Below are 24,275 nucleotides of genomic sequence, written 5' to 3' on the forward strand. Positions count from 1 at the left end.
ACATATTAATTAATAATCAGGTTATGTTCTGATACCATATGCTGTATCACATAAATGCATACATGGAGGTTAAAAGGCAATGTGAGTGAGAATAGTGTAAAATGTTTACAACATCTTATAACCATGATTCAAGCCATGGAATTATTGCTTCAGTAAGAGCACCAGAAAGATCTACTTGTATGCAATCAAGACACAACTTCAGGTGAAGGTACAAGCATATGAAGGCTCCATGACATGGAATTAAATGTACTATGGCAGGTCTAGCAATGCACCCTATGAATTCCTTTGAATGAGGAACCTGACTGCTTCTTATGCCTCCATGTGCAGAACACAGATCTCTGCCTTTTATAATAGGTCTTTAATTGGTATTTTGTTTTCAGAAGACTAAACATGAGTTTCTTTGAAAATTCTGAGTGATTCCCATCTCTTCTTTCACCTAGTCACTAAACAGATTTCTTGCTTCCCTGTATTTCTGAGGTCTTGCCCATGACAAAAAGCATATATAAGAGGACTGATGGCTTGGCTTCACGAGCAAAGATTTGGGAAGGGCTTTAACCACGCTTACTTGTACAAGCACAATGACCAAGGGCATAATATATATGCAAATCTGGTTGGAAAAAAAGGGTGCTTATGCAATCAGGAAGTGTTTGACCAGGACTGACATCTCTTGAGTGATCTTGCGCTACCCATGCGCTGGTCCGCCCACATGCAAGGTTGGGTCTGCAGCTTCCCATGCACCTTGTCACCTACCATTTCGACCCTTGCCTGTCCATACAGACAAGTGAGAGTAAGCCCTTCCAGCCTGAGCAGTGGATTTTTTAGGTGAGGCATAAGAAGACAGAACAAGTGTAAAGGTTTTTAAAAATATATAAATAAATAAATAAATATTCATAGGTCTATAAAAAGATATTACAGGCCTAAAATGCCCCTGTGGAAAGGATCTTAGGAATTATTAAAATTTCACATTTCTTTGGCTATACACCACTAAATCTCTTTTTACAGCCCTAAAAAGTTTCTTCTTCAAGCACAGCAAAATGCAAAATCACTTGGACAAAGTCTTTTGGATATATTTTCAGTTTAAATGGATTTTAGTCTAAAAGTATCATTTCTAACCATGATGTTTCAGCATTCACAAGGACTACAGATAATGCATGATAGTTCTGATGGTGATTTTCACTCACTGTAACAGAGCTCAAATTAAAGTGAGTCACAGCTGTAAATGATCACTGACTTATTTACTACACCATTAATCCCGTCTATGAAATTTTCACTCATGCTTGGTTTTTTAAACAAAAAACAAGTTATTTTAGTTCTTTTAGTTCTTTTAAGAACGAAGAGTTACATTTCTTAAGACATAGTTCAGAGCTGAAGATAAATCATATGTTCAAGCCTGAGTTTTTTCTCCAAATAAGCTTTTATTAATGTGTTTTACCTCTGACTGCACAGTCACTGCAGTTGTATTCAAAACTTGTAAAACTATCCACATAGATCTATCAGCAGTAGCTTTGAGGAGCAAAGGTTTCTACAAAATACTTTTGAATGTTTCCAGATACATTTAGCTTCCAAGACTTCAAATTCATCACCACCTTAACCCCAAAATACAGAAAACCTGTAAAATCACATAATCAAATCATATGACCAGGGTTAGAGAAGCTTGCCAGTCATTATTTAGCAACAATTTGTGTTGTGTGGCAGTCTTTGTGTAAATGCTGAGAAACAAGCATGAAAACAAGAGAAAAAAATAATTTGTAAATGTACCTTTCTTTAGGCTTTTCCAGCTTCTCCAGACTTTTCTGATTTTTTCCGTCAGTCATTTTTGAATTATCTTGATCTTCTGTAGTCTTTACAGATGTCTTAAAAGATAAAGAACAAATAAGAATAATCTTGAAAAGTTACAGCTACATGCTTCAAATATTTTCTAAACCTGATGAAACAATGCACAGAAGTAGAGATTTCGCAGCCAAGATGGTCTGAGGAAATAAGCATATTGAGGTTAAAGAGAAGCAATATTTTTTCTTGGAACAGCTGGAATAAACACAGAAGTTTTTGAGCACAGACTCTATGCATCTATTCAGAACAAGCAGCTCCTTATATGGTCTCCTTACTTATAAACCAATTAACCACATCCCTTCTTACTGTAAGCACATACCACATTAGGAACTTTGGTCTGTAACTATGAGTGTCAAAAAGTATCACAAAATAGAAATAGAAAACAACACCTGTGCATGATCTGCTTCTATCACCACAAGGCTGGCTGAAATGGTCACAGCTGAGACAACAATAAACAAAGTCCTTTATTATCTGGTCCAGAAAGGCGAAAGTGTCCATATATAATACTGTAAAACTTACCAAACTCTTCACAGGATTGGCCTACTGGGCTACTCAGGCTTAGGAGAGACCTTTCACCTCCTAGCAGAGGAGTAGGTCAAAATGCTGCCCTGACAAAGTCCTTTTTTTGGAACACCATCCCTTTTGGAATCTGCTTTTCCTAGTCAGTGGAACTGTAGTGATCTCCTGTCTAAAATCAGCCAGTTTTACCTTGGGGTATTTTTTACCCACACATTTATCTGGGGGAAAAGGGGAAGAAACTTACATAACCCTTACTGTAAAACATATTTAGTTAAACACACTCATATTAAAAAAAAACTTAAAAACCAGTAGGACCTGTGAAAGCTTGAGTGCTGGGGCTCACTAGGGATTAGCACTGCTGTATTTTGAAGTGTATTCCCTGGCTCTTCAGCTAGCATAAAAATCACCATGACACAGTGCCTTGACGGAAATTATGATGTAAACTGAGGTCAACAGAAAACAAGCTTGAAGAGCCGTTACTTTCATGAACCCCTCTTGTTTAAGAGAACATGTGTTAAGAAAACCCTATAGAAACATAGTAACTAAAACTGGAATCATCATGTTTGTATGTGTGCTTAAAAATACACTACTTTTTTATGTTTCAGAAAATATAACTGTGCAATATATAACTACATGTATAACGTGCTTATCTAAAATAAAATTAATACAGTTACCTTTTTTAAATAATTGATTTTCTTTTCTAATTCCTCAGCTTCTTTTTGTAGTTCAGTGGATTCTTGTGTAGCAACTGCAGCAAGCTTTAACATTTCCTGTGTCTTTCGCCTCGAAGAAGCACTTTCATGTTACAGAATATAAACTGCCACAATACTTTTTTAAGCAAGCAATACTATCAGATCCCTGACCCCTTGATGCCTTAAGCATGAATGATAGAGATGCAGAAAGCTCTGAAAAGTCTACAAATCTAATGTCAATTAGGCTTCTCCTCCTTAACAAAGCATTTTGACAGGTATATCATTAAACAAAATCTTATTTTCTTTCCTCGAAATGATCCCATAAACTTACACTGAAACGTACTATTACACCTTCCATTTTCTCACAGAGAAATGCTAATGCTGCCACTCTAAACATAAATATATAATTACTTCCTAATACGAAACTGTGAAATGTAAATACAAACTTTTTTCCCTGTAAACTGTATAAACACTACAAATCAAGGATACATCTGTAAAGCCCAGTCATTTACGGATTTGAAAGGAACAGGTTCTGCAGAAATAAAATTTCATTTCAGATCATTAATATACTGACCTAATTTTTTTTACAGATACAAGATAAATTAATAGATCAGGAGAACTTAATATACATAACAGAAATTGCAGTATACAGAGAGTAATGCCACTAAAAACACCACTAAAAAAATAAAACCATAAAAAATAAAGTTTAAATTTTGAGAAGTGAGGTCTAAAGTAATGTTAGGACTTGTTCACCCCAAGAAGCTCAATGGCAAACCTCTCCCCATTACATTCAGGGTTGGAGGAAGGAGTATTAGTATGTATATTCTAAACTCTTGCTCAAAGTCTGTTTGTTACAGATTTTTATTTTCCTAAAAATGGCATAACAAAAAGAAAGTCTTTTTATTAAGTGTGGAAAATTAATCAGAGGATTTCTGTACAGCACTTCAATATGCAGTGCACTACCAATAGGCGCTATTGTAAAAGAATTGATAATAGTAGTACCCAGAATATCCAAGCAAGTGTCTTCTTTCAATTTATATTTCGCAGACTGTTTCAATACTCTGTTTTGGATTTCTTCAAGTTCTTTCTTTTTTTGGTAATATTTCTGTGCAAGAGCAGTTTCTGCGTATTTTTCACGCTGTTGCTTTAACATCTCTTTATACTGGGTTATGTAATCCTCATACATTTTTCTATAAAAATACATGTCATTTAATTATTTTTTTATATGAAGATATTCTTTGTAAGAAAAAAAAAATATTAATGGCATCAGCTCAACTAGGCTTGCTCCTGTCCTGGAAAAAAAAGTTGTATTATGTTTAATATACCACTGTTTGGCTCTATTTTTTCTCTCCCAGCTTTTTTCCAAGGAATACTGTACTGTATGTAACAAAGTATACACTCATGATGTAAAAAAACAGTCAAACCTCATTGTTCTGAAAGGAATGTAGACCATACCATATTCAAAGGCAGCCTAGCAGATGAAAATGTTTTTTCCTTCTGTAATTATCATGAAACTCATTGCAAGCCAAGTTCTCTGTTTGTGTATGTTGGCACAACTCCACTGGTTCTGGTGGAGCTACATCAAACTTACAGTAAAAGAGAATTTGGGCTGGCATCCATATTTAGAGCAGTCTGAAGCATCACTGAACTAAGAGCTGCCTCCAAGGAGACGCTGAGTGTGTGACCAGGGAAGCCTTAAACACACACATTAGTCACACTAGAACAATAGGACAACTCATGCTTAAGGTTAGGCAAACACTTCAATGTACAACTGGCAAAGAGCCAGAATACTCAGCTTCTTGTAGGACTGCCCTCTAAATTACTGTTACACTAATATAATTTCACTGACATCATGTGAGTACATAGCTACAAATTATAGAAGTAGGTAGCACCAATTGATGTTCATGACATTTCTTAAAACTTCAAACTGGCTTTTGAAATAATTGTACTATAAAAACAAATACTATAACAAGTAATAGGATGTAACCCATCGAAAAGAAAACTGATCTATATTATGTTTGGAAAGAAAAGTGCTACTTCATAGAACAGCCACCTTCTTGTATTAAATCAATTACAGTGACTATATTGGAAAAGACTCTCCACCCCCCCCCCCCCAAGGTTTTCTCACTCAGGCAAGGAATTTACAGGATAGATTTGCTAACAGCAGATCAAATATTCAGCTGTCATACTAGAATGAGTTTCTTTTTACATCAACAATGCTGTTAGCTGTAACTTCTATTACAGGTAATTTTGAGTAAAAAAAAGTATCTTTTGGGAAAGTTGAATAATTAACAATACAATCAAGAAACTGGTTCTGGTTCTTAATGTCACACACAGGTAATCTAAGTATAGACCTCCAGGAAGTCTTTATTTCCCAAGAGTTAACTATTAATAGTTTTAAAATTATGAACAGTAACAACCAATGTCCAATAGCAATATTCCTCTTTGAAACTGAGTAATTGCTTAAAAATAAATTAAAAGATGACAAGTTTTAGAATGCTGGTATTCTATGCTCCTTATTCTTGAAAAAAAGATAAATTTAGGCATATGCAAAATATATAATAAGAGTTTGATGGTGAGCATTTATGCAGACAGCAAGTATTTGTAAGGAGATACCACAGATACAGACATACAGCCTGCATCATTCACACAGACTAGTCATTTAACTGAGAAAGAAATATCACACAAAGTTTTTTGATGTTAGAATATACCGATATAAAATCATGGAAGTGAAGAAAATGTCATCCTCTAGAAAAAAAGTTATTTGAACAATAGAGAGGCAAATTTTAAAATATGAAGTTATTAGTATACCTGTAGGTTAGCCAGAACTTCCTTTACAAATAGCAACTAAAGTCAGAGACCCACCTCTTTAACTATACTATGAATAAAGCCTACATTAAGGAACAGTTCTCACTGCTTGTGAAGCATATGGTATTCCTCTTTAAAGAACCCATTTTACCTCAAACTGCTACTAATCATTTAAATGCAGCACAACTGAAAGGCAAACACTCCTGGCTGCCTGCTGGTAACAGAAGACAAAAAAATTTGTGTCCACATTCAATTGTAGAAGCTTCTAATCTAATAAAGGGAAAACAAAGTCACAGGAAAAAACAGTAAGATCTTAATTTTCAAATAAAACTACACTCCAGGCACCAGTTGCTGTTAAACTGACTTGAGTTCAATACACTTCCTTAGGGGAAAGAAGTTGTAGATCAACACTGTGAAACCAAGGAACTGACACTTCCCAAACTTCATACTGAAAATTACCTTATCTATTTGGTTTTCTACATAGATGGTCTTGGGAATCTGAGTTTACTGATTTACTGAATATTTGTGTATAGTGTACAAAATTTCCCAGGTATGAAAGATGGAAACATTCATTTCTACTTAATTTAGTAGATTCTATAAATAACAACTAAGGAACAAATAAATCTGCTGATACACAATTAAGAATGTTACAAATAATATTTTAAAATAAAAGTAAGAAAATAATTTGTTCTAGCAGGTACGATTCAAGCTTCTGAAAATAATCCTCAGACTTGACAGTATTTTCCACATATTGATATTTATGGCCATACATAGTACAGTAGAGTACAGTACAGCATAGCACACCATAGCAGTCTTGAGAAACTGTCACTATTTTTTTATATTTTTCCTAGCTAATTCACATCCACCAGTTCTCACAGTTAAATGAAGTCTATTCAGAATTCAGCCTTGTTCACATTAAAGTAATTAGATACAGTCTTAGTCTAATGACAATTGGAAAAGGTAAGCACCCACAAAACCCCGGAACATTATGTGGACAGTGATTCATTCCTCTTTCCTTTTTCATATCACTTATTTTCAGGATGAATTTCCAGTCCACATAAGTATTCTTATGTGTTCTTGAAACATCTAATAATGAAGGAAAAAAAAAGTGCCTAATTAAATACAAGCTGATCTGCTCATCTTTTTAAAACATCTTCCCATCTAAAGCAGTATGTCCTCAGTACCTCAAGTGCCAGGCTAAAAAGCATATTCAGTGCATAAAGTTCTAAATGTACTTATTTTTCTTCCTAAATTAAATAATATTCCAAACTTGCAGACTGCACATCTTGCTGATTTGAATATATTATTGACCATTTCAGTACAGAGCAACTATATTTGAGAGATCACTTCTGCAAACTATGTGAATTAAATTTACTTTATGATTTATAGTCATGATGTCTTATAATTAAGCTCAGGAAAACACTTTCTTGATGGAATTGAAATTAATAATCTAAAGAAGCAATTTAAAAGTAATGCCTCTTTGGCTTGTCAGCTCAAATTAGTGAAAGTCAAAATGGCTTATTCCTATACTCATAGAAAGCCAATTTAGCCTTCTCTTTTACCAAATACAGAGCTCTGAACAGGAAGATGACAGATAAATTAGTTAATTAAAGGTTATCAGGCATGCTATTTCTGCTGTATTGGACAACTGACAAAAAGAACACTTCTAAAAGAACCAAAGCCAACTTTTTAAACGACCTAGAGTTACACCTCTCTCTTGGTATTTAGAGATCTAGGTGGGTCTGCCATGATTTTTTCACCATAGGGCTAGCCAACCTCTTCCCCTCCAAGGTTAGCAACCTCCATACACTGAAGATGAATTTTACCTGAGTGTTGAATAGAAATTCCGTGGGTTAACTTGGCACAACATGGTACAACACATTTTGAACACTGCAGGGAAAATCTTTAGGGATTCCTCTTTAATCCATTGAATGTAGGCAGCTACACTGCACAAATAATCAGTTCTTTCAGATGCAGAATGAAACTAATGCAGATGAAACACCTGAAATGCCACTTACTGAACAGGATTGAATTTACAATTAATATTGACTAGAATCTCACCCACTACTGGTCTTTAAACGGTTATAGACCTGGTGGCTTTCCCAAGCTACTCACCTAGTTTTTAGAACCTATTACTAAATTTGCGTGCTTTGTGGTTATTTTGAAGAATGTACACCAAAATACAAATACACAAGTGAAGTATATTCTAATAATCACATGCAATTCATACTCACAAAGAAAATAATAAAATTATCTGGATGCTTCTAATTGTTATCTTACTTAGTCTATATGTGATTTAAAGGCTTAGGTTTAATTAAATGATGCTTCTGAAAAAAACAAACCCTGTGTATTTTCAGAAAAGTCTTCCCAAACCTGAATTATCTAAAACTACTGAAATCACAGTATACATAAAGATAAGTCATAATAATGGCCAAAAAAAGTCATTCATAGATAAAATTTATGTATGCTCTTGTAAATATGCTCTATTTCATATTTCTGGCAAAGCTGAAACATAATTGTCTTTATTTCTTCAGCTTTTCTTGAGATTGTGGGCAACTGAACAACATTCTGAAAAAATATAATACGCATTTGGGAAGCAATTGAATTTAAAGAACTCATAATTTGAACCCATAATTTTATCCTATTCCATTGGTAACTCCAATATATCATATGACCTTATAATAATGTAAACCAAAAATTCCTTTAAATACTTAGTCATTTCCATTATCCTGAAAGGTTTACAACTGTTTGATGCAGACTGCACTATGTTCGCTGATCAGTTTGGACTGGTTAGTATTATGGATAGAAACCTCATCTCACGTGATCAGAGATACCTCTCATTTTCTGTAGCTTCTTGTAAAGCTTCAAGTTCATTTTTCAAATATTCTTCATGCTGGCTAAGAATTACATAGGTGGGCTTCCAGCTGTGAAAAAAAGTAAGAAAGAAGGTAAGTAGTCCTTCTTAACAAAAAGCCATTCAGAAATGAAGACATCAAGTTACTTCATCTAGCTTACTAGAATAAACAATTTACTTAATGTTTTGAAAGTCAAACATAAACAGGTCTAGTTAGAACGTTTTTACATTCACATTTATTTTCTTCAGATTTTCAAGCTGCAAATTCAAGAACATATACATACAGAATGAACAAAGATTATAAAGCACTTTTTAAGGAACAAATGGAGTGAGCTTCACAATTTCTGGAACCTAATGATAAGCAACTAGGCATCTAAATCCACACATTAGGTACTCAGCACAGCACCATCAATAAATCCTTTAGATATGTTGATCTTGTTGGAGATGCACACAGCTTCATTCTCATCGATACCACCAGCACCTATCTCATACCTACATGCAAACTGCCGTCACAAACTCAGAATTTTCTCCATTTGCTAGTCCTACTCAGAAACCAGCCAGAAGGAGATGCCGCCTTTCAGTACAATAGCTCAGACACTGGGAGCACTGGTGTGTCATTTTGGAGCCACAGGTGCACATACCACCTCATACTGACTAGATCCTAACTCAAATTCTGTCCCTACAGGAAAACACTCCAGCTGATAGTTAATGATAAATTAATGTTAGATGAGAACTGAACTTCAGTTGCTGCCAGGTAATTCTTTTCCACCTCCAAGTCACCATCTACATATATTTTCATATTTTATGCAGTTGGCACCTGGCTATATAGTATGTCTACACTGTTAAATGCACCCATTCCAGAAACCTGCCTCCAGACAAAACGTGCTGAGTGGCTTTTACCCAGCTCGTAATTAGATTCTTCTAGAGCAAACTGATGGGTCCACATTCTGTAATGCTTAGCCTGGGTCTCCTCTTATGAGGCTCTCCTACAGCCCTGGAACACGATAAATCCATTTTTCTTTGTTCTTCCTCTAACTTCAGTAGCCTTCTATAAGAGCTATAACGCAGCCCACCAAAGTGCTTTTCCTACAGCAGGATCCTGTAGACTGCACTGAAAGCATGTCAACTTCAGGGAATACATGAAGGATTTAGGACTAGTAAACTAACAGTACATTCTTGACATCCAGGCAGCAAACACGCCTCTTCCTTGGATGTGGGAACTTTAGAACAGGCAGATAAATTCCTGATTCAAATTAAATTCAGATGTGCTCTTTAGGGAAAGCATATAATGGGTGTTTTAAAAGAAAGCATCCTTCCTGAAGAAATGATGGTGTAAGACACATGAGCCACCCAGGCCTGGATGTCTCCTACACTCCCGTCTGAGGTAACAGCAATCAGAAATGACATTTTCACAGAAAGACGTAACTGAACGCCAAGATGTTGCTCAGTTAAAGATGGTAAGAAACAACTTCATAAACTTCTGAATTTGTGTGCATGAAGTTTCTAAACATAAAGTAATACCTTAATAAGACTTAATAGACACAAAGCTGCTGCAAGATGATGAGGGAAAGAACAGAAAAATGACTGAAGTTTATTGAGCTAAATAGGCTTAGGTGTTACTGACAAACACTCTGCTTGTTCAGAGAGAAAAACCACTGTAATGACAGCTTGTCAACAGGCAAATTCTGAGATGCTGGGAACTGAGATTCAGATGATGGCCAAATCATCAGAGCAGTCTGGGCTTGGGCAGGAGAGATACCCTATTTCTCATGAGAAAAAAAAAATAAATAAATAAATTACATGTTCCCTCCAAGAGAGACTTCTGTAGAAAAAAAAATAACACATCCTCTCTCTAGTCAGGGCTTAAAGTGATCCATAAATTCAACTTTTGTACAGAGTACAAGCTACTCTAAGGCAACACACACACCTACAATGAAGTTCGTCTGACTGGCACGATCTGTCCTAGGAAAACTACAGATGAAGCCCAACTTTAGTAACACATACATAGATACTATCAAAGCTAAACACTGAAGAAGTAGAAGAAGGAAAAATCCATCAGGACTGAAGAGACTAAGTGAATATGGGACAGCAGTTAAAGTTACATTTAAAGAGTTACCTTGACAAGGAGAAGGACAGAAATGGCAACAGAGAACAAGGCTGTAATTGAACAAACCAAGTAATTCATTACTGGACAGGTGAGAGCATTTGGACAATCACTTGAAAGATGGAATAAAACAGAGGCTAACTTAATGCAATTTCCATAAATGAAAAAATGAACAAAGACCTGGCAATTGATTTGTTGAACTGAAGTCAAGTAACTTCAAAGTTCAAGTGGTGGGATAACACAACATATAATCAACGTTTGTAACAACAGTAAAGTTTGTCAACAAAAAAAGCTGAATAAGATATTGCAGCATCCATTCAGGAAATTTAGCACTATTGGCACAAATTGCTTGACACCACTGTTAATTAAAAATGTTATTACAAAATGCTATTTCACTGTATCTACTGCAAATTCAGGGGAAAGCTGAATTTTAAAAGGCACATATTTTTTAAAAAGTAGAAACCAACATACTTATATAAAAATGCACTGGCACACAAACATCATAGTGATATTTTACTCAGCAAACTCCATGCCTTTCTTCAAAGGAAAAAAAATAAAGCAATGGAAAAGTCATAGAACTTTTATTAATCAAAGTACAAACCATGCTGTGTGGTACATTTTGTGTTCACATCAATTCTGAAGACATGCTAAAAACACGTGAAACAAGAACACTGTTTCGTAAACACAAGGTGTACAGGATTCAAGTAGCTCATCTACTAGCTAGCTAAATGAATCACTGTTTCACAGACGTTCTTGGTAGCTATCACATTTATTTGCCCTTCGTAGCTAAGGTATAAAAAAGTCTTTATCCACATTAATTTGAAAGCAATAAAGATATCCTGTAGCTTAGCTAGTGGAACAAGACAACAATTTCTTTTACAAATTAGCACATTCTGAGCTCATCTGGCTTTTTTTATTTCCTTTTTCTTTTCTCACCATCGTTGAACCCAAATTTAGAAAATAGAAGATAAACAGTAAAATTGGAATTCCATCATCAGTATTTCACCACTTCTTATTGTTCTAGGATCAAGAGTTCTAGTTTGAATCATTCAAGAAACCAATTAGAAAAATGTCATTACTTGTGCAAAAATATGTATTTCAGTTTGGTCATTTTGTGCCTTCAGTTCTTTGCTACACAGACCGATATCGATTTCTCTAGAAAACACACCAGTATCCCAATATTCTTGTCTCAAGTATCATATTTCCTGCAGACCAGTTGAATATAAAAATCACACCTTTTGCTCAAAGTCTGCAAACATGCTTCAATATACTTATGATGTCTAGCAATCCCAACATAAAGTTGGTTCTTTGAGAACTCTATTGACCATTACTGGCAATTAGTCAACTATGAAGGTAATCATGACTCCAAAACAATATTTAAATTTACAAAATCAACAGTAGAATCACATCAAATACATAAGGAGTATCAAGTAGAATAGATTTTAGAAGCTTAAGATGATTCTACTACGTAAGTGCTCTAACTGTCTGATTTTACAGTGAGGGCTTGTTTATCACAGTTTTCAGTATGTCATTAGATGACATTTTCAACAATTTCTGTCAGTCTCTGCCCTTATGCAATCACTGTCCTTCTGTGAATACATGCATTCATTAGTTAGGTCTCATTTTCAGTCTCTTTGCACTAATTCATTAATTATTCTTTGCAGGACCGGAGCCAAACCCCACTGAATTCAATGATTAAAATTTAGATCAAATCCTTAGTTCTACCCTTATTTTTTATTTCTTTATTTGCATCACTCAACACATTATGATTCATCAACAGATCTGCAACTTCAAAAGGTATCTAAGGAAATAGTGTGAATGGTTTCAGAAACTTACAAAAGTGTTCATTTTATACTGCACTGGAGGCAAAAATTCAACATAAAGGAAAAATTGAATTTTCTTGTCAAGGTCAATTTTTTTCCTAACTTTTTATGATAAAGCTATAAATCAGTATGTTATGGCAATTGATTCAAAGAGCTACCCATGGTATTCTTAATAACGTTCAGATTTGACAGAAGTCAGATGCATCCAAATATAGAAAAATTAGTTTTCTATCTTACTCCTTAAATACTTTAGCACACTGCAAAGACAGTATCTGTGTGATCTCTGAAAACTGTTGAGTCTGATTATAAAAAACTAAACCAAACTTAACTGTAGTCTGGTTTTCTATAATTTACTTTTTCAGAGGATGGGCAATACTGCAATTTTTTTACCTAGTGTTATGCAGCTTGAAAAAAAAAGTAAGAGAATACTAAAGTCTACCTTAGCATCATTCCTGTCAGAACACACACATGCATGTTTTTACACTACTTCCTCACTGACTTTCTCAATACAATCCATAACCCAAACTTTAAGCTGTTACACTTACGCTTTACAGCTCTCCTTACTACTCTCATTTTGCTGGTGCAAATCAGCAATTGCATCATTGCTGTTGTTTATATCTTCCTGCAGCCTAGTGATTTCATTCTTTTTTTCTCTGATTTTTGCAGTATATACTGAAATTAAAAAAAAACAAAAAACAAAAAACATTTTAAGCATATGTATTTTCAACATATCCGTGAAATAAAAAGTCTACATTCAGAAGGATTAAAAATTTCTTCAAAAATACTTGATCTCAGTATCACCAGATGAGTGGACAGTCTGCAACTAAGAAAAGCAACAACAAAGTGAGTAAAAAATTTATGGAGTTTTCAGCTATGTGGTGAGTACCTTAATTATCATTTAATATTATGAGACTGACTTTGGAAGAAGTATTTGTGCTGTTTCCACATCCCAGTCTGTAATTTTTTTTAATCCACAGTGTTTGCAGATAATAGAAGTAGCATAGAGGGAAACCGGAATGTAAGCCACTTTGCTCTCAGCAATGCTTGCAACTGGGGAGATTGACTGGTGTAAAAAAGTTGCTTTGAGATACAGGTCTGTTTCAAACACTGGTTTTCTTGAAGTCCAGAAGCACAAATGTTTTGAATGGAAAAGCTGACCACAAAAATGGGAAAATAAAAACATCACTAAAGGAGCATAAGAAAACTTATATTATTATAAACAGAGAGACTGAAAAGGAAAATTTATTCAAGGTGGGAATGTGTAATGTATAAGAAATTAATATAGGAGACAGGTTAATTAATGAAAAAATGCATTGTAACAACAAATCTTCAAGCACTAGGGTATTTGTGGAGATTCTTAACACAGATTCTTAATTCTGTCTTTTCTAAAAGCAGGCAGTTAACATTTTCTGAATGAGTGGTCAATAGAGACTCCATATTGTGCAACATGATCTGTGTCTCTGTCCCAAGTAAAAGCTGAGAGCTATCATACATGCTCGTGCTGCAATGCAGTAAGTGCAACTGGGTGCGCTTTTATTTTTTTTTCTCTGCACTGTTTATTATTTTTTCATACAAGGTTTCAGATTTATTAGTACCAAAACATCCTTTGCCACCACTGCTGCCCTGAAGTATTGTACGCCAAAGCTGGTGGCCCTAAACTGAGGTCAATCACAGACATTCTGCCCTTTTCATCTACTTAACCAGGAAGGGCATCTTAGTTATGCAAGATATACCTTGAGTTGTCTGACCTACTGCTCTAGAACTTCAGGTCATCCTGAAGTTTGGGTCTGGTTTTGCACTACTTGCTATATATTTACTTTCAATGCCAGCTGCATTTATACTGAAAAAAAAAAAACCAACCCCAAACCCACTTCTCAGAGAAACATCAGTCAATGAAAAGCAAGAGTTATATTTTTGACATATCCTGAAGATCTTCAATATCTTAGTATTTTCAATATCTGAAGTCAGTAACTTGCTGTTACTTAGTACAGAGTGCAGCTTTCGGACAACTGACGTAAACAAAAAAAACAGGTGTATTTGGAAGTAGCCTGCAGACGACATTCTGAGATTTCCAAAGATATAACTGTATTAACAGAATACCTATTCCATAAGTAAAGCGATGCACTTAACACTTCATTTAGCATTTTCTATTGATGAGCACTTTTGTGACTAGTATGAGTTGTTCTACTTGCCCTTTGCTTTTGCAAAGACCTTGTGGATGAGATCCATCTCACCCAACTTTATAATGCAGGCACCTACTTCAAAACTAGACACCCCCAGCTACCAGGACACTCAGCAGAGTCAAGAGGACATTTTTTAAAGCTTACTTTCTCTAACCTACTTTAAACGCTCTCTTCTGGATAAGACAAATCACACCCTGAAAGTGCCCATTTCCCTCCACTGGTCATAAAGGGATTCTAGCCAAAAAGCCTGCCAAATCTCACACTAAAAGCCTGAGGCTGAATGCTACAGCTGTTTCTCTGCCAAGTAATACTCACACAGAGACGAAATTAAATCAGTGGAACTATTTCTGGGTAGATTTTTGAAAGATTTAGCCCAAACTTTTAGAAGTCTGAGTGCTGGTTGTGAGTTCATACATATTTAGATATCTTGAACATTGAAATAGCTGTGCCGTGTTATTACACAGCCTTTGGATTTTTCCTAGAACCATTCTCATCTACCGTAAAATTGCGTAAATGTTAAAAAAAAAAAAAAAACTCTAAGGTTCAATTATGTGACTGGAAAGTTAAAAAATGATTCTAGGTGTTCCAGATTTAGTGTTACACATGGTTTAATGTTTAAGATGCTTTAATTTAATATTGATAATCTTCTTAAACAGTAAGTACTTGCTTGCACATACCAGTCAATATTATTAGAGATGTTGCCATCATGAGGAACACCAATTAGACCAGAATTCTCTCTGTTCTTTTACCTGAAGGTTATGAACTTCAGTATCTACCTATGCAGTGCCAGTGATGAACACAGATATCCTCAGATCGCATAAAGAATAGCTTCTCTACCCCAATAATACTTGTGATTCCACACAGTTGCATGGTAAAAAAACATATCAGTCCAGAAATAAGTCAATTATATTAAGCAGTCTGTAAGTCCGGGGGGGGGGGGGAATCTGATGTGGAGCAAGACTTTCTTATTGGGTTTATTATTTTGAATTTCAAATAAAATTACTAGGTGCTTGATGGCAAAAAAAGAAGAACCAGGCTTGAGTAGGTAGTAGCAACTGAGAGAAGTTTCACTATTTTAAGAGAACAGAGAGAAGCAGCAGTGAGGCAGAGGTCCAAATCTGGAAAGAACAAAAACCATGAAGAAAGAAAGGAAGGCAAGTGGCAGATGTATTGAGTAAGCACAGCTGAATCAAAGAACTGCCAGTGCCTGTGAGGAGCTACAGAGTAAGAGCAGGAAATGGCGCAGCACGAAACTGGCTGTCCATGAGACAGCTGAACAGCATCAGCTAAAAGTCGCAAGCAAAAGTGAAGTCTGATAGGGAGAATGAGCAAGCATTGATGGCAAAAGATGAGGCAGGGTGACAGCAGGACACGGGACAGCTTTCATTACTAGGCTTGCTTCCGCCCCTGAAACACAGTATATGTACACCAGGACTAATAAAATAAAAGCAGTGTGTTCAGTGTCTAGTAAAATGATAATTTATCACTACTCACAATTTATCTGTTGATTCACATGTTCCTTAGCATAAGAAGTTTGTTCTAGCTGGAAAACTAAGAAAAGAAATGCTTTTTTTTGTGTATATACATATATATATATTCACACACATACGAATTGAGCTGTGAAACAGATGTATGTTGTACAGAATTAATTGCACAAACACTGATTAGAAAAGATTTGAACAAAATACCTAAATAGCAATTTTATTATTAAATAGCAGTTAGTACCCCTCTCCATGACCTCACAATTAAGAGAATATTACGTAGGCAAATATCAAGACCTTAATACTGTAACAGTATTTGAACTTAGTATTACTGTTTAAAGTAGAAAACATAATTTGCACTGCATTTGTAATTATTAATCTAAAAATATATGACAAAATTACCTACCAAACTCAAGCAGAAGTTTGTCTAAGTTGCTCAAAAGCCTGTCACTCATTGTGCAAGCTACAAAAGAAAAATGCAATTTGAGTATTTAAACAGTCAGAAGCTTTACTGATACAACAAAAAAGTCAAAATTGCAAGACAATACCATACATCTTAAGATAAAAAGGAGGAAAAAAGTTTTAACTGCATTTGAATTACTATCTAAATCACTTCAGTGGAACCAAATTTGTCACTAACAATGGTAATGCACTCACTCGTTGAAAGTTTAAGCACAGTTACAGAAAAAAAGGAGGTATATCATTAAAAAAATAAAAATCATTTAGGTAAACCTTTTATCCTGCAGCAGTTCTACCTTTGAGAGGCTTAATGTTCCTAGAAAATTTAGAATGCAAGAAAAGATGTTTGCATATAAAATGTACAGCCTCTGCTCCATCAGTTTTCCTAAGCGTACGGACAGCAATGCTGGTAATGGAAAAGCTACTCATACGTTTTGTACACTCTGCCCGTAGCAATTGCAAAGTACATTTAAATAAGAAGGTATATGCATAAGTGATTAAAGGCAGAACTCATATACAATGAAAAGCAGATTATTACAAATTCATTCTTCTGTTTGTAGAGCATTGCTATGTGCGAAAACTCAGTTACAGAGTTTTTAAGAGTTTGGGAGTCATATAGTCCTCTAAAAAAGATGCAATCAACATTTTATCAGAACGTGCTGAATACAGCTTGCTAGCTCAGATATACTCAATATTAAGCAAAGTTACTTGGTACTTAACTGTGCCACAATGGCTTTCCCATACCCATAGCACCGTGTAAGAAGTAAAGCCACAACAAATTGGTGATAAGGATGAGATCCTAATCTGGGATAAAGTGAAACAGAAAACAACTGCAGAATTTAACTAAAGTGGCATTAATGCTACATGCTGTAACACTGTGACTGTGGAAACAGAAGCAGCTGGGGGAGCATTTAAAATGCTGGATGTTTGGCAGAAATTAATTTGCCTGACAGTTAAGTGAGGATCAGAACATCTAATCCAACTGACTGGATTAGTATAGGCTGCAATAAAAACTCTGAGAAAGAGATAATAGTTTTACCACATGTATTTAAAACCTTGGATTCCTAGTGCCTGGAAACACCCATTTCTGAAAATACTAAGAAAAAGACTAAGAAATACTACCTTGAGCCGCAAGTGAATGCAGAATATTTTCTCTTTTACACAATGTAAAACAAGATTCTAATTCCTTTGGATGCAAAAATTAGCTTGGAGCAGACATAAACATCTGTCTCTAGAAACTGTTTAGCGATGTTCATTAGTTGTTTCCCTGACAGTTCCCATTAAAACTGCAAAATATTGGGGCATATACAGAAGGTACACAGATGAAAGCAAAATAAAAAGCACAAAACATTAAACAGCAAAGAATTTTTGTTCATTGGTTTATAAATCACAGCACAAAGCTGACCAACAGAGCAGGCTATACAGCTGCATATTATTAAGATACATATTCTATCATCTAGCCACTAAGACAGTTACAGTTAATTTTAGGTTTTGAATATTTTTTGATAGAAAGAAACAGAACCAGAGTGTTTCATTTTTTTCTGCAACTTTACAATACAATTTATATAAAGGCTGAAGTTGCAGAAAATGACAGTGCTTCTAAAAGCATACATATGTAAAATACCTTCTATACTGGATATTGTTAAAATTAAGTAACATAACCTCAAATGACTAATGTCATTCTGTGTTTTGAATTAAGATGATGCATACATCACTAGTAGAAAGGGCTGAGAGATTCAATTGCACTGGTGATCCATAGGATGCCTATTTTAAAAACAGTAGTTAACACCAGCCTGAAACAAAAGACATCTAAATATTGGACAGTTGATGACTTCCAGATTACGATTGTAGTAAAGAATGATTCTTGGTGCTACTGGAGGAAAGCATCATCAAATCATTGTCCAACCCTGGAGGATGAATTCAGAGGATGCTCCTATATGCAAATGTTATTTTTGTTAAAGAGAAATAAGTAATATACAGCAATGGGAAAGCAGCAGTGAAAAATACCCACTATCTACTATGTAAATTTCTTCCTTAAAATCAAATGTGCAATTCTACCCATTGTCAGCTTGCAACAGTATTAATTTCTGTTGGCTTTATATACATAAGTCCAGCAGGGCTCTTTCAAGAGCAAGACGTATTTTGTATGTGCTATACTCTACTGTTAAAGACCCTCTGAAGTGACTGGTTGATTCTTCTTGAATTTTAGAAGAGCTCACAGTTCTGTACTAACTTCTCTTTTAAAAAAAATGCCTCTCATCGTGTTATGTTCTTCAGCCCCTCTTTGCAACACCGCTTTTAGGAACCCAGTGAGGAGATGTGAACCCTGTGGCAAGGCTTGAGCCTGCCTTCAAGGGGAACACGTGCCATTCTTTCTCAAAACCTGCTGACTTTTTCACTGTTCTAACATCATTGGAGCCCTTTCCTGACTGGCAGCAATTCCATTTGTCATATCCGAGTTAAAGTAACTGTAGGACCCTTCATTTATGAAGTCCTGTTCCTGACACGTTTTAAAGCGCATTGCCAATGTGCATTATGTACCGTGCCTTCATTACTAGCTACCAACGTGTTTACTGACATGTATGTCAAGCCCTCAGAATATCAAAAATTTTCTGGATTGCCATATTTTACTCAGTCAGGCACATATCAAACAAAAGGATATTGCCACAGATTATTCCCTGAATTCTTGCAATGTAAAAACAAACCAATTTTTGTCAAAATGGTAGGGGGGGAAACTCATCCTTTGGAATACCAGAGGGGCTGCGGGTGAGCGCCACAAAATGGCGGTGCTAAGGCAGGGGAGCGAGTCCCCCGGCGGAGAGGTGCTACGGACCGGGGCTGTGAGGTGGCCGCTCTGCATCTCGGGTGCCATAAGCACTGTGAAAGTGACCAGGACGTGGTGTCCCTGTACCGGCTGAGGCGCTGCCGGAAGGGGAAGAGCAGGGAAAGCGAAGACAGCCGTCCAGGCCCTCACCCAGGGTCGTCTGGCGGAGGGGGCCGGAGCATGGCTACCGCACCTCTCGCTCAGCTTCGTCCCCGCCGTCCCGCAGTGGAACAGGGGCTGCGCAGAGCCGCCGCCAACCTACCCCGGGAGGAGCCCCGCACTTAGGGTGAAGGGACTGCTTCAGCCCCAGCGGGGCAGGGCACCGTTCCGCCGCTCTCCCTCACCGCCAGCTGCACCCCGCGCCGCAGAGAGGCGGGAAAATGTCCGTGCTGCTCGCGCGGCCCTGGGCAGCGGAGCGAGGAGGCGGCGGGGAGGCGGCAGGAGGGTGCGAGCCCGGCCGGAGCGTGCGGAGCGGGCAGCTCAGCCCCTCAATCGTGCTGTCACCTCCCCGCCGCCGCCCCGCCGCGCTCCTTGCCGGCGCAGGGCAGGGTGCGGCAGGTGCCGGCGGTGGCAGCTAACAGCTGTCGGGCTCTCCGCTGTGAACCCTGGAGCCCTTTCACCTGCGGGGAGAAGGGGCCGAGGCCATATTGCGAGCGGGTCAACGCGCAGCGCCCGGAGGGGCCCGGGCTCCCCCTCCGGGGCACATCTGGGGGGTGCGTGTACCCCCAGGAAACACCCGTTTGCCTTATCAGTGCTAGATGTAAAGGGAGGAAGATCAACGTTTCCGAGGGAGTCGGAGCGGCCCCGGCCGTGGGTGAAAAGCGATGAGGATGCTCCATCTGCCGGGGAGACCGCGCGGGGAGGGGGGGGGGGGGGAGGCGCGGCGCCGGAGCGGGGCTCCTCCTGAAGACACACACACACACCGGGTGTAGCACTAAAGGGGCTGCAGCGTGTAACCTCCTTTATCCACCCCCCGGGTCCCACGCGTATTCCTGACCCAGCTAGGGGCAGGTGCAGGACTGCAGAAAGCATCCTTCCCTCCGTACCTCATGTCTGAAGGTGCAGCCCAGCCCTCCGACAGTTAAAAAACGCATTAAAGTTATCACATTTCACGTCCTGGAACAGTGCTTCCCACTGAGGACAATGCTGATGAATGTTACCATCTCCAGTGTTCACGGCAACCTTGCCACTCGCCTCAGCCCAGCTTGAGCTAACAAAACTGTGTGCCTTTATTTATTGAGGTCCAGCATTACAAGGCAAAGATCACAGCCCGGGCACAGAAGAAACTAGAACATGATATTTCCATACAAACTGCGGTAGCAACAGGGTTGTTTTTCCCTTCCAATTGAGATTACTAAGGCAGAGAATGGATTTAAGTCAACAAGCAAAGAAAAACATATGGGGTGGGTCAGAGGGTTGAGGGGAAAAAAGACACCAGCTTGGCTGATGGAAGAATGAAGGATGGGGAAAATAGAAGCAGGATGGAAGAGACAAACAGAATATTTCTGCCCCCCGCAGCACGGGTACTGGTCAGATGCAATGTTGCTTTCAGAAGAGTCAATTGAACCATCAAGAAATGCAGCTTCAAAGAGAAAGAGATGACAGCAGCTTCAGATCAGAGATGAAGGAGGGGAAAGAAAAGAGAGACAAGTGGAAGCCGGCATGTTCTTTTGGAAGCCACCCACCGGAGGCCTCTGCTCCTGGCACACCGGCGAGGCTCCGTCCTTCCCGAGAACCTCTCCGGGCAAGAGCCTTTCCCTGCCCAGCTCCACAGGGATACTGTTATTTCTGAGTGCCCCTGGGCAATTGCTGTTTTACAATCCCCAAATCATTAAATAAAACCCAAGGAGAAATCGTCTCAAAGCTTTGTCCTGCCTTAAGCAATTCTCTTCAAGACACCGCCTCCCCCCCCCCCCCCAAACAAACAAACAGACTTCTAGAAATATGAACTTAATAGCCGAGTAGCAGGTAACAATGATTTGCATAACCGGCGTCCCTGTAATTTAAGCAGCGGTGCCAAGGGAGGTTGAGGTTCCCACAGACCGAGGGACCCGAGCTCATCCGGAAGGTTGTCAGTCATTTCAACAGGCTTTGGATAAAGCCGGCGGAGACTTCCCGGTTAATTCCCCCTACGGACTGTCAGGAAGTGCTCCCCAGTGGGGCCTTTCAGGGCCTAGGAGCTCATTTAGCCCATCTATTTATTGCAAGGACTCCCGACTTGAGGTTATCGTTCAGCACCCACCAAAAAGCAGTTTCTGGAGCTGCGGAAAGGAGGGCTTTGTGTCCCGTTGGTTCCACATTGTTTTGCCTTGCTTCTGAATAGGATCCCTAAAAAAAAAAGGAAATGAAAAATCCAAACACCAAAAAACTAAGCCATAAGCAACTACTTCCCAGCAAGCAGGAAGGACTCTTTCTAGTATCATCTCTGGTCATTCATCAGTGATGAATGGGTTGCATACCTCTGAAGAGACACTGTCGGTTCAGGACTCAGAAGGGGCTCCCGAGCCAGCTCCTCGCCGCTGGCAGAGCCCCAGGTCGCTACTGGCAGCCCCGACTGCACCGCAGTTTCTCAGTGTAAGGTGGTGGATGATTCCTCATCCTCATGCGGCTGCCCTGGTATAACCCTGCCCCTTGGAACAGCACCATGGCTGCCGAAAACCAGGCAGATACCCACCCTCAGTCATGGCTCCAATCCTGTTTCCAAGCCCAAGCCGTGACAGGGAGTTGGACCAGGAGCTGCACTGGCCTAGCTGTGATGCTGTGGATTTCCACAGGGCACCCAAACAGCAGAGGAGCTCCCTCACAAGAAAAAAGGGACCCCAGTTCCCCAGTAGTCTTCACCTACAGGGAGCAACCTTCAGCAAGGGCTGGAGTCCAGCTCAGTTTTATTCCTTGTTCTCTTGTGGGTTCATCTCTGCAGGATTCTGCATCTCTGCTCCTCACACTACCTGAAGGAGAGGAGAGGAGAGAAAGGAAAGGGAAAAGAGAGAAAAGAGAGAAAAGAGAAGATAATAAAAGATTTGGATTTGTTGGAATTTTCGGTGAAAAGCCTCATGGAAACCAGGGATTTTAAGCAGAATGAAGATTTTATGTGAACACACCTCAGTTTAAACGATTTGGTGCTGCGTGTGATTTACCTGCAAGTAAAGCCAGCAGCCAAATAAATCCCGATGGACCGGGGACTTTAAAACCACCCTAAAGAGAATTAAAGGTAAAGCTTGGGCGGTAGAACCTGGCTACCCACAGCCCTGGCCTTGACGAGGGTGCTGCACAAGGAAGGTCTTTCCTTGCCAGTTTGAAAGTAATTAATTTTTTATGAGTTTTCATAAACTTCGTTATTCTGTCATCAAATATGCCAGCCATGGTCTGACACTTCGTCTCATAGGTAATCTAAATAATGCTCCGAAGGACAAAGATTTAATGAATACATGGTCTGAGAGTGGACATTCGGTGAACATCTCTGTTGGTCCAGCAGCATTCTAAGGACTCTTCGATGCTTTTGACGTTATCAGTAACTCAAGTGAAGATCCAACTTACACCCTTTCCCTAAATTAAGGAGATTACAACTTTAAACATAAGTCTTTCTAGGAAGAAATTGAGTGATTGATAACTGCTATTTCAATAATTATGGCACTCTTAAAAATAAAAGGGCAAGGACGTGAAGCACATCGAAACATGGGCCGTTTCCCTACTAAGCATCACCCGGAGTTCGAGGTACCTCCCTCCACCAAAGCTCCCGGGTGGCTGAGTGGAGAACGCTCCCCAAAAGCCCGGACCGAAATATAGCGGGTGATTACCCAGGTACCCCCCCGAGGGGCTACCTGCACCCCGGCCTTGCCAGCAGTGCTGCCGGCTCGGCTAGCAACACTCCATGAACTCCCACCTCTCTGGCAATCCTGACGAGACCTCTAGAGTGGGGGCTTCTTCCCAGAGGTTTTTGTTTTTTTTTTTTAATGCAATACTTAACGCACATCAAAGGTTAAAAAAATGTATTCTCACCACTGCTGCGTTTGGAAACTCCATCTGGATGAATAATCCCCAGGGACTGAGATTCTTGGTCCCAGGACAGCTGCTAACTGCTGATACAAAGAAGTATAGATACGTTGCTCAGCATATTTTTGCTTTAAGTCTCTGTCCGTAGGCCAAAGCGCACACCGTTTCGATGCAAGCCGTCGGGATGGTGTGGATTGCTGGCAGTATATTTGATCTTTTTTTATTTTTTTTTTTTTTTTTAGTGTACAGTTTTATTCCTTGTTCTCGTGTGGGTTCATCTCTGAAGGGTTCTGCATCTCTGCTCCTCACGCTACCTGTAGCAAAGGGTCAGAGTCCTGACCTGAATTAAGGTAGTTACTACTGCCGGCTGTTAATGTCACGAGTAGTGTCGCTATTATATGGGGCGTGGGGGAGAAATAAAAGGTGGGAAAAGACAGGGGCGAAGCGGACACGACCGATCGCGCCCAGGCTCGCAGCCAGCTCTAATGGGACACAGGGCTGAGGCGGGAGCCGGGACGCCTCAGGACCCCGGCCTTTCCCGGGAGCCCTCCCGGACGCGGTACCGAGTCCCGCGGCGGTGAGGGTTTCGCTCCGATCGCAGATGGGGGCAAATCCCTGCCCAGCGGTAAAGCGGGGGAAAACCTGTCGGGGTCCCCGCCCTGATGAAACCTCCGAAGAGGTGGAAAAGGGACGGAGCGGGGGCCC

The 24,275-nt window shown here is 38.9% G+C and overlaps 1 protein-coding gene across 1 annotated transcript in view; it reads right to left on the bottom strand.

Annotated features, from left to right (window-relative positions):
* The window catches only part of CUNH14orf39 (chromosome unknown C14orf39 homolog), a 30,114-nt gene extending 13,362 nt beyond the window's left edge, over positions 1–16,752 (bottom strand). Inside the window, exons 1-8 of the mRNA XM_061376129.1 lie at positions 16,701–16,752; positions 16,308–16,364; positions 13,176–13,302; positions 8,684–8,773; positions 4,044–4,231; positions 3,531–3,573; positions 3,024–3,144; positions 1,759–1,853 (exon numbers count right to left, since the gene is read on the bottom strand). Of these exons, the coding sequence (XP_061232113.1) occupies positions 1,759–1,853; positions 3,024–3,144; positions 3,531–3,573; positions 4,044–4,231; positions 8,684–8,773; positions 13,176–13,302; positions 16,308–16,364; positions 16,701–16,749 (770 nt within the window). The 5' untranslated portion in view covers positions 16,750–16,752. The remainder of the gene's footprint in view (positions 1–1,758; positions 1,854–3,023; positions 3,145–3,530; positions 3,574–4,043; positions 4,232–8,683; positions 8,774–13,175; positions 13,303–16,307; positions 16,365–16,700) is intronic.
* Positions 16,753–24,275: the final 7,523 nt, after the last annotated feature.

The sequence above is a fragment of the Neopsephotus bourkii genome, unplaced genomic scaffold (assembly GCF_033783945.1).
Source record: "Neopsephotus bourkii isolate Nb327-2 ecotype Australia unplaced genomic scaffold, CSIRO-AGI_Nbou_v1 NB_1707, whole genome shotgun sequence".
In the NCBI taxonomy this organism is placed as follows: domain Eukaryota; kingdom Metazoa; phylum Chordata; class Aves; order Psittaciformes; family Psittacidae; genus Neopsephotus; species Neopsephotus bourkii.